Source organism: Charadrius vociferus, unplaced genomic scaffold (genome assembly GCF_000708025.1).
Source record: "Charadrius vociferus isolate BGI_N301 unplaced genomic scaffold, ASM70802v2 scaffold52, whole genome shotgun sequence".
NCBI classification, from domain to species: domain Eukaryota; kingdom Metazoa; phylum Chordata; class Aves; order Charadriiformes; family Charadriidae; genus Charadrius; species Charadrius vociferus.
Genome location: NW_009647572.1, coordinates 3,325,838 through 3,337,249, shown reverse-complemented (window position 1 = coordinate 3,337,249; position 11,412 = coordinate 3,325,838). Strand labels below are relative to the sequence as shown.

The following is an 11,412-nucleotide window of genomic DNA, read 5'->3' as shown; positions in this document are numbered from 1 at the left end:
TTGGGGCTTTAATTACTATTAATCTGTTTTACATGCCGGAAGAGACTTGAATGTGAGATTATTTAATAAACAGTACAATGTGTGTATATATGTAAAAAGCACCAGATCAGGCACACCTGCATTTCCACATATGCTGGATATGTATGACGAGTTGTTACAGACTCATGCCTTTTACAAGTACACTGGAATTTTGGCTAAATTTGGCAGTGTCAAAGGTGAAGCGAGCAGTGTAGCCATCTGGGTTAATTTTCTCTCCTTCTTTGCTTTAAATTTTTAGCAACATCAGCTGAGGTTTCACAAGCACTCTCCTAAAATGCTTGCAAATATTTTAAATGTATTCCGTGATCCCTGTTGCACAAGGTGGAGACCTAACATAAGACTTGACTTGTGCCTTTCCCACCCCCATTCATGAATTAGTCTCACAATTACTGTAAAAATTAAGGCGAGTGTGGGTGAAATACGTGAGGCTTAGTCCCTCTACCCTTAATAAACAGAGATGGTATTGACACAAGTGAATTTTGTTTAACCACAGTACATTTGCTTCTTAATTAGTGAATATTCATCTGTCATCAGCAGCAGCTATGACACCCCTCCCCGCTAACACGTTCTGTCATAAATAATCAATGAGAGGCTATTAATATTCATGAGTGAGAATCTGTGTAGTCATGTGCACTGATGCAGAGACAGGGGGAGTGTTGCCATGAACTGAGTCGAAACTCTGTGTGTGTATACGTGAGTGTAAGATAGTTAGGGAAAGGGAAGAAGAGCATGCTGCTACACACTGCCCTGCCTCGCGCTTCCAGCTAACAGTGGTGTGTGCCTGTGTTTCGGGGCTGGAGTGACTGATGAAAAACAGTAGTCAAGTCTGGAGGGTGATTCCCTGTCAGTGCGTTTGCCTTTCAGTGCTGGGGAAATTAGAGGCTTTGCTCTTGTGTTGCTTATTAGGATGGGCTGCAATCTGTGCACTTTTCAGAAGAGAGAGGAGCACTACAAACTGCTCTATGAAGTTTCACAGGTGAGTGCAGAGGATATTACCAGCATCTCCAGAGTATAAATGTGTATTCTTTACAGAGAATAAGTAGAGATGCTTTTGTTTTGCTTTGCCTTTTTTTTTTTTTTTTTGCTTTGCAAAATTGCTAGCTAAGTTGTTGGGGGGGTGTTGGTAATTATTAGTATTTTGGGTGCTTGTTGTTTTCTGCTCGTTTGCCACTCCCCCTTCAGATGACTTCCTGTGGGATTCTTTTAACATTTTTGTGCATCTTCTGCCAAGATGTCAGTCATATAGCAGCAGTCTCACTGAACCGTGTCGGTGATGTTTTAAGGGAGCCCTTGGCTTTGGTAATAAGACTGATTTCAGATAAGTTGCACTGCTACCTCTGAAAGTGTTAGGTCTGTGATCTCCGGTATTTCTAAGTTAAGGAACAAAGTTTTTATGGCTTGTCTGTGCTGGCCAAGAGTATGTTAAATTTTCAGATTAATTAATTAAAATGGAACTGATTCTGAAATGTGCTTGTCACCTTTAAACAGGTACTGAGTAGTACAACAGGGTTTCCAGGAGTGAGGTGTGCTGCTCATTCATTCATTGTGTGTGTGTTATTTCTGTTTACCGCTAGACAAAGATCTTAATCCCATCTAGATATCTTGGTGTCTCTTTCAGCAGTGTGAGTAGCAGTGTAGCAGTGTGCTGCTAACATGTTCCCAGCTCCTTCAGAATAAGATAAGATGAAACAAGCACTTACCATAATAGCCCATAATTTTTGCCCGGGTCCTATTGAATCGGGATTTGATTTGCAGCTTTTTGTTTGTTTTTTTCCTCTTGGCACAGCAGACCCTCGCATACTAAAGTTTAGTGCCTTTCAGCATCTGTTCTCTCCCTCTATAATTTGTCCTGGCTTTGACACATTGCCGTTGACGGAGGCTGAACGCTCGCAGTTTTGGACCGCGCTGCTGCTGACAGGCAGCACGGAGGAGAAAAAAAAAACAGCGTACAGTGTTGGTGGTCGATTGGCACAGCAGCAGCTAAGTGCCCATTGCCGACTGGTTCCCTCCGAGTTCCTCCTGACGTGATTCATTTCACAGTGGGCTAATTACAAAGTGGATTCTCTACACATGAAGCAGCCTCCTCAGTTGCGGTGTTAATGCACATTTTCATGGTAATGTGATCAGAGCCTCATTAGCCAGTTTCCAAAATGATCCTCTGCATTAATTAAATATAAAAATGACTCTTTTTATCACCATAGAGAGGAAGAAGAAGATTAACATTGTTAATTACTACTGGGGGCAATACCTCTGCATCATTTTTTACCACAGAACCAGCAGGCGTATTCAATCCTAAGAGTGTGTCCGTTTGCAGGTAACCTGCCCGTTGCCTCGCCTGGTGAAGACGGTCTCTAGGTGGAACACTTCCCTTTAGTTCAATAGTTAGTCGTAATCCCATCATCATGTTTTCTTACAGCAATAGCACAGGGAAAAGCGTAGCAGCACGTTTCCCTCTCCTCCCTGTCCCTCTCCCCAGCTCTGGATTGCCAAACTGATCTGAAAGTGTAAAATGGAATTCTGTGCCAGGGAGTAAGAAATGCAGGTTGTGCTGTGAAGGGGATTAGACATTTCTTAAAGGGCTGCGTGTGTGTAAGGAAAAAAAAGAGGCTGTGGCTGTCTTAGAGCAAGTGCTTTTTCAAAATATTCCTTGCAGTAATGCTGCATAGTAATAAATGCTGTTGAAATGATCAGCAAAGCCAAAGGTGGTGTTTTTAAAGACATTCTAGAGAAATTCTTCCCTTTATCGGTTATCTTCTCTGCTCTTGAGTTGGAGTGTCTGTGGATGTGAATAACCAAGGTGCAAAATGAACTAATGCTTTCACGTTTTACCCTGGTGCTTTCCAGATAAAGTGTAATCCCTGGGAGGATCTGAGCGAGTTTCCTTGGGGAGCTGAAATGCAGTGAGCCTGGTGCTGCATCTTGTGCTGTTAGGGAAATGTCACTGATAAGGTGCAGAAGGAGAGCAGAGAAATGACTTAGTGTGCTCCCTGCCAGATCCTGTGTTCATCTGTAGACTCATCCCTATCTTTGTTTCAGTGTATACAGGTCAGAGCCCAAAGGATACTGAGCATATTTTTAACCAGGTGCTACAGGAGAGATCAGGTAGTATCTCGCACCATAACTGCTTCTGTGTACAATGCTGACTTGCTGCTGTGGGTGGGAGCAGCAGTAGAATATGATAAATTAAATTAAGCTGAGGCAGGCATTACTATTTGATTTGCAAATCCCTTTTTAACTCTCCAGTCCTCTAATTCCTATACCACAGCCTTGGCTCTTTCATCTGCATGATTTCTGGAGAGCTTGGGACAAGTTAGCCTGTCAGGGACATGAACTGACTGAGGATGAGCTGTGGCTCACTAACATATGTGGATCAGATAGATTAATTTATATTCATATAAGGAAGCAATCCTAGCCTCGTCTCTCACCTTTCCCGTGCTCGGCTACCTGATACTGTGGGTGGTCTGTGCACTCATGTGCTTGAAAAATACAGTAAACAAAGGAAAGCTTGTTTGCAGAGGAAAACCGTGCAGGAGCTTACAGTGAGGCATGTTTTCTGCTACTGTTTGTAGTGAGGTCAGATTCAGCACCGGAGAGCTTTTTGTTGTAGAGCTGCTGGGAAATGAAGACATCGTTAGAATATGTATAATTCCTCGCTCTTCCCCCCACCCCCTTCTTCCAGGCTCGCTTGCCGTTCCCTGAGATAGCAGTTCAGAGACCACGGAGGCCCCCTCCAAAACCAGCATTTGCTTGCCTGACGGAGACTTTTATTTTGATAACTGTGTCTTGCACGTGCAGGCTGGGATTAAAACAAAAAGTCAAAGAGTCATGTTTTAAAAATGAAAGCTTTTGAGATACCACTACACACTGGTGAAGCACCCTTGTGCTTCGGAGTGCCTCTTCACCTGTCCTCAGGATGTGAAGAGAGCTCCACTTTGCTGCTTGGCTTCGCCCTGAGAAGGTATTAGGCGTAGGACCCCACCAAGTCCTCTTCTCCGAATGCCTACTGGTGGAGAAACGGAAGACGTCTCAATTTGAAATTTATGGCCCTACATGCTGCTTCATGGGGCACTTCATTATTATTTCCCGTGTGCTGTATAAGCAAGTTTGAGCTAATGAATGTGCAGCCGGGAAACCTACATCAAGTCACTTAGAGAGGTGGGACCTGTTGTGTGCTCATGTCCATTAGGAGCAGATCTCTGCCATTCACAGCTGATTTTCTCTTGCACTGATGGGGTGAAAGAAGTGAGTTTCATAGGATCGCAGAATCATAGAATGATTTAGGTTGGAAGGGACCTTAAAGATCATCGAGTTCCATCCGCGCTGCCATGGCCGGGGACACCTCCCACGAGACCAGGTTGCTCAAAGCCCCATCCAACCTGGCCTTGAACACTTCCAGGGAGGGGGCATCCATGACTTCTCTGGGCAACCTGTTCCAGTGCCTCATTGCCCTCATGGTGAAAAATCTCTTCCTGGTATCTAATCTAAATCTACCCTCTTCCAGTTTGAAGCCATTACCCCTCATCCTTTTACTACATGCCCTTGTAAAAAGTCCCTCCCTGGCTTTCTTGTACACCCCCTTCAGATACTGGAGAGTTGCTGTAAGGTCTCCCCAGTTCTCTAAGCTGAACAACCCCACCTCTCCCAGCCTGTCTTCATAGGAGAGGTGCTCCGGTCCTCTGATCTTCTTTGTGGCCTTCCTCTGGATTCGCTCCAACATGTCCACATCTTTCTTCTGTTTGGGGCCCCAGAGCTGGACGCAGTACTCCAGATGGGGTTTCACGAGAACAGAGTAGAGAGGCAGAATCACCTCCCCGGACCTGCTGGCCACACTTCTTTTGATGCAGACCAGGATGTGTTTGGCTTCCTGGGCTGTGATCGCACGTTGCTGGCTCATGTTGAGCTTCTCATCCACCAGCACCCCGAAGTGCCTCTCCTAAGGGCTGCTCTTAGTCTATTCTCTGCCAAGCCTGTATTTGTGCGTAGGGTTGCCCCGACCCTTGTGCAGGACCTTGCATTTGACCTTGTTGAGCTTCATGAGGTTCACACAGACCCACCCCTCAAGCCTGTCCACGTCCCTCTGGATGGCATCCCTTCCCTCCAGCGTGTCGACTGCTCCACACAGCTTGGTGTCGTTGTCAAACTTGCTGGGGGTGCACTCAATCCCAACATCAATGTCACCAGCAAAGATGTTAAATGGTACCAGTCCCAGTACTCACCCCTGAGGAACACCACTCATCACTGGTCACCACTTGGACTTTTAGCCATTGACCACAACTCTTTGAGTGCAACTGTCCAGCCAGTTCCTTATCCACTGGACGGTCCATTGGTCAAATTTTAATTTAAGTCATTTGTTAGCTTCTTGATGTGGACTATTCCCCTTTAGGGGAAAGGATAAGAGAAATATGGCGAGGATTAGAGGGAAAGAAACTGGGGAACCATCTGATCAATCATCAGCAGTGATCTTCAATAGCCTTGTGTAAGACTCAAGGAAATGCAAATTTTTGACAGAATTCTGCAGATATCATATGGAAATCATTTCTGTTCACTGGAATTTTTGTGCTTTGTTTTCAAAATGTATAGTTAGCCCAGAGAGAAAGGGGGTGGAGAGAGAGAACACAGTACCTTTGGAGGTCAACCAAAGACCAGTGTGAACTTCTTTTTTGGGTTACATGTTAAGAAGCAGTCCTGGCTCAGGTGAGCTTAGAATTGAAAGGGAGAAAGGAGAAAAGCAAGAAGGGAAAACAGAGGCAATCTGGAATGCCACAAAGTCAGTGGTGGAGCTGGGATTAAAACTAGAAGGTTGCACAATTATATTTTACATTTGACCTGAGATGATAGTAGAGCCTCCTTGCAGCGTTTTTAAATCCTCTGAAGACTGATTATGCAGTTTGCTTCTCATGTTGGTTCCCATAATTAGCATAAAGCTCAAATTTCCACCAGTTTAGAGTTCTGATTTTATGTTCAATTTGATATCCCCTGGGCTACTTGAAGTACTGAGTTTTAGTGGTACATCTCTTCAAATTCAAAGGTTCACAAGAGAGACATCAAGCCTGCCCATTGAAACACCAGAGGCATTTCTGTATTTTTCAGGAGATGCTGCTTATAGCTGGCATCGGGATAAGGAAAGAAGACTGGGGGCCAAGCAGTGTTCCTTGTCACAGGGGCCTGCCTTCTTTGCTCTTGATGAAATTTGGTTTTATTCAGAGAATTAAATAGACTAGATGATGTGATCCTTATTTTCTTTCTGAACCAACCTCCAGCCACTAGTATTAATTTTTGGTACTTATGACGTGTGAGGTATTTACATGACAACTCCTTGGTGTGGTATTTGCCATTATCTCTCATTCTTTTCTGGAGATACCTGCAGGCAGCTTTTGCATCACCTTTGTTTGCTGTATATCAGGGCCACCTTGAAATGCTCCTCGTGAATTTCACCAGCAATGGGAAAGTACTATCTTGTGCTGCATCAGCACAAACACAATTTGGAGTCCATTTATATCTACGTTCTGTTTTTAATAGAAATTCTGTGGCAGGACACTTTTACCTCTGGAGAATATGAAAGGAGAAAATTCTAAATTTAATTGTCTGGAAATTAGTTTAATTATCTGAGTTGAATTAAATCAGTAGGAAAAGTAGATCTGGTTTGATCTCACTTCATTTCCTAGCTTTTCCTTCTTGCTTCGCTCTAAATTTTTAAACAAAATGATTGAAAACCCGCTGATTCTTATTTTTTTCCAAACAGCTCTTCTGAATACCAATTTATCTGTTTGAAAAGTTCAAAAATAAATTTTGAGGTGCTGAAGGAGTCAACAAACTTGTAGGAGTGCTGTTTCCTGTCAGTTTAACTGAACAATTTTGGAGCTCTGCTCTATGTAATTCCCCTCAAAGCTACACTGTCTCATATTAGTAGAGCAATGTATTTATGGTAAAAATATAATCAAGTAAAGCTTGTCATATGTTTCTATGTCCCAGAAACTTGCTTGGAATTTCCTTAAAGAACCTCTGCTAAACTGAAAAGACTTTAACAAGTTCGTAAAAGTTGCCTTCTCCTACAGATAAGAAATAGTCTTTGTGGTTAGCAGGCACACCTTCTTGGTTCTTCTGTTTCCTTGCTTGTTTACTTTGCACTGATAATTGAGCATCATTCATCTAAATAACTCATCCTATTGCCATAACGTTTCTGCGGGCTGTGCTCAAAAAGAGACGCCAGTGTTGTGGCATTGCTAACAACTGAGCTCTTGCTCCTGGTGGAGGAGCTCATCATCCCATGCTGGGTGCTGGTCTGTGGCCTGAGGGAGCGTTGGGTGCTGTCCCCAGAGACTTGTGTGCCCATGCCACAGCTCTGTGCTTTGAGACACCGCATGCCAGTTGCTTAAAAGAGAAGATACATCTGAAAGGCCACTTCTTGTCTAGATTTAGGCTCTCACCACAGAGCTATGTTTTCGTATGAAGGATCTCTGAGGAGTCCTGGAGGATTGCGTCATAGGGATTTGGGTCTGGGGACACATCGACTGCTTAAAATAACCAGCTCTGTCTGCCCAGATGGATGGTGGCTGTAGCGAAGACACCCATGCGTACAACCAGGCATGTGAGGAAGTCATCATCTGATTTCCTAAAAACCTAAACCCGTTAGCAGAAATTTTTGGGTTCATTCTTCTGAACATGACACCTGAATTATACGCTAAGTACCTGAGTGTTATTTTGGATCTCACGCCAACTGCCTTTGATAAAACGCTTATTATTTTTTTCTGATAAAATCCAGGAAACTCTGAAGTGTTGCCACTGACTTCACTGGGGCCAGGCTTTCATTTTCTGTCCTTGTTTACTATCTTGTAAAAGGCATATAGTTCCTGCGCATACCTCAAGAGGAAGGATAAAGAAAGAGTCATGAGATAAGAAAGCAGACAATAGTATGTGAGATAAGAATTCAGGGGATGGGTACAACAGAGGCAGCTATAAAAAGCCGTACCGAGATTATATCAGTAATCTGCAGGGATATGCAATGCCATGAAAAACAAAAAAAAAGTGGCTGAGGTACTGAATAGCATGATTTTCTCCATCATTTTTATGTTCATTGCATCTTGAATTTAACAATGGGGATTAGGGATTTTGCTAATGATCAGATTTTTATACATTTTTTAAAGAGCTATCCTTACTTAAGGCTTGCTTCCTGATGTGATGTATGGGTTTAATCCTCAGGCCTAAGACAAAATATATCTTTATGTGAGTCTTATACATCAGTGATGTGATGAAACTAATCTTGCTACCTTGAGCATTTGCAGACTGATAACTGCTGAAGAGGTGTATTTTGGGGGTTCAGTTTTGGGTTTTTTTGTTGTTTGTTGAAGGGGAGAGGCACTAAAATGTCAGCCAGACACTCTGCCAAGTACATGTTAAGAGTTAATTAACAGTAGGTTGTTTCACTAGTTTTCTCTCAAGAGCTAAGAGCTTAATGGAGACACATACAGCAGGGGTTGGTGATAACCAACAGTTCTTCCACCCCTAGGGATTTGGTGAGGTCTCATAAAAATAGAATAAAAAAGAAGCTGAAAAATGCTTGGTTCTTTTCCTTTAAGGCTGTTTAACTTCAGAGTGTATTTGACCTGTTATTTTAAAGGAAATGAGCTTTTTATAATAGTACCTGATTTTTTTTCCTCTCCATAACTTTGAACCTCCTGGCTAATTTCAACCATGAGGGTTTTCCGATCTTCTAGGTTCATGCAAATTAGTTTGATGATACTGCTGGCTAGATCATTTTTTTTAAGACCAAGAAGATTTCCTACCTTGCAAACATCACCTGAAAATATCAAGACATGAAAGAGTTTAAAAATTTAGATGCAGGTTGTTCCTTATACGCTTCCTTCATAGTTGTGGTGAAGATAGTTACTTGCTCTCTTGTATGTAACAAGCTTGTAATTTGTTTTACTTTGCTCAATAACTGTAACAAAAACCAGTCTGCTCAGACAGGATATTAGATCAGTAACTGTTAACAGGTTATCTATCATTTTTTTGGTAATAAGCAGAGGTTCAGAAGGCAAATTTCACAAATATTTTTATGCCATGGACTTAACCTAGAAATGGAATTGCAGTGTCTTCATGTAACACACTGCAATCCTCCTCTTACAGTTTTTTTGTATTTAAGTTTAAAATATTGGTGTGGACAGGCGGAGGACAGTATGGCTATTTGACCATTTGTACATTAATAGGATGATGTAAAGTTGCATGAAATTCACTTTTGTTGTTTTTTTATTGTTTCACTTTGAGGAAGTTAGGAAATTATACATATCCTTCTTCTCTCAGATGGAAAAAGTAATTAATTCCTTTTCCTCCAGGAGGAAGGTTGGTTTTTTGTTTCTTTGGGTTTTTTTAATGAACAGAAGCAAACCCTGATAATGCGCAAAGTGAAGCAAAGCAAACATTCGTTTTCCTTTGTTTTGTGGGCTGACTGTGTACAGTAGCAGTTTAATCCCTAGAGGTTTTTGCCATGAAGTTTGACCTCTAAAACAACATAAGCACAGTGGAATGAGTAATCTTCCAAACCACTACATCATATGTAGAGTTCCTGTGCTTCATGTGTGTTAATGTCAGAGTTGAACCTGAGAGGACTCAATCTGCAAAAGTCTACAAGCATCTTTAATTTGTCTAGGTACAGCTTAGGTTTTGTGTTACTCGTCCAGCTGGAGATTTTTCTTCAGTTTTGCTTCATCATATCTCTTAGTATTTGGGGGGGTTGTTGTTTGGGTTTTTTTCATAGCTCCTGGAATCATACTGTTTTGAAAAATCACTTCTCATTAAAAGTAGCCTCGCTTATGATCAGTGAGAAAAGTTTGCGAATATCAGTCGCATTTAGTTTACAGCTTAGGAAATTTGAAAAGAATTGGGATGAACTTGAAAAATAACATTTAGAAACAGTCTGAATTCTTGAGCTTTTGGTATTCTTCTGCTTGTCTAGGGTAGTCATCATTGCTCGAGAGATGAGGCTGAGACCCACCATGTGGGTTTTGCAGCTGTGCATGGCCCGAAGGAGGAGGAGAGTGTTTGGTTCTGGGCTTTCAGGGCTTGTCCACAGACATCAGTGCCAACAGGAGCCAGTCGTGGCTGTGTCAGCACATCATGGCACGCTTGAGACCCCAGCCGGTTTCTAGCTAGGATCACGGGTTCTTCCCCTGCATCTGCAGACATGCCTTCAGGGACCATCTTGCTTGCAAATGTCAGCGCAGCTTCTGTGACCGTGTGCAGCAAACTGTTGAGGCTTCTGGGAAAGATCCACAAACTTAGTAGGACTTGCTCTCTAATGTCAGAAGAACAATTAACTGCAGTGCCAGGACCCCTGTCCCGAGGACCAAGAGGAGCATGAGAATGGGTGAACTTCGCTAAACCCCTATGAGGACTACACAACTGAAATAATCAGAGAAAAGGATTATCTTCAGTTACCTGTGCTATAACAGAACAATTGACCGACCTAGTTAATATGTTTGATTGTATTTCTAATGTGCTTTTTGCATATTGTAGTGATGGATTTTCATGGATAGCTGCTCAGGGAATAATCATTATTCAGGCCTTCGACTTCCTCATGGCTAGAATGTGAAGTATTCAGATTCCTCATTATATCTGTGGGCATATGAACTGCCAGCTCAAAACAAATTTTAATGGCAAGAAAACATGGAAGAAATGGTCAATTATTAGTTAAAGTTCAGCATTTGGAATGCTTTCTCAGAGGTCAGGGTTAGTAAAAGTGGGAGTGGCATCTCTCATTGCAATATGGTTTTATGCATTTTTGTTTAATTTAGTTTGTTATGTAGTCTACTATTACAATCAGGAAAGACACAGACCCATAAGTTTATAAATGGAGAATTCCAGAATGTGAGTTTGGTGCCGAGATTGTTTTTCACTGAGGAATATAATTGCATCAAAATCAAAATGCTTCATAGAAAAATTAAATATCTCACCAAAAAGGGGTCATGAGAAAGAAATTTCCAGAAATGTCTGAATATTATTTATATATCATCATAGTGAAATATATAGGTTGATTAACTTTTGACATATCTTACATTCCATAGTTTTAAAAATGGTGTATTATTTCATATAATATGAAATTTGGAAGCCAAAAGTGAGTCAAGTGTTCTTTTATTTTAAAATGTTTTGCTCTTTCCAAAGTTGTGGGTATTGTTTGTGAAACCTCAAACCTTCTCCTGATGTGGAATTTCCATCCTCTCTGGATTTCCCTTTCTGAGATATATGTCTTACTGTGGGAAACTCCTCCTTACATAAAATCGTCTTTACCAGCCTGTGCTTCTTCTAGAGATTTTGTTAGAGAGCGGTCTCATATCTTGTGGGAGGAAAGGAAAGCATATGTAGCAAGAAGCGTTTGTA

The 11,412-nt window shown here is 41.9% G+C and overlaps 1 protein-coding gene across 1 annotated transcript in view; it reads left to right on the top strand.

Annotated features, from left to right (window-relative positions):
• The first annotated feature begins 946 nt into the window (after positions 1–946).
• Positions 947–11,412, top strand: part of PDZRN4 (PDZ domain containing ring finger 4) — a 105,637-nt gene continuing 95,171 nt past the window's right edge. Inside the window, exon 1 of the mRNA XM_009880854.1 lies at positions 947–1,015. Coding sequence (XP_009879156.1) covers positions 947–1,015 — 69 coding nt within the window. The remainder of the gene's footprint in view (positions 1,016–11,412) is intronic.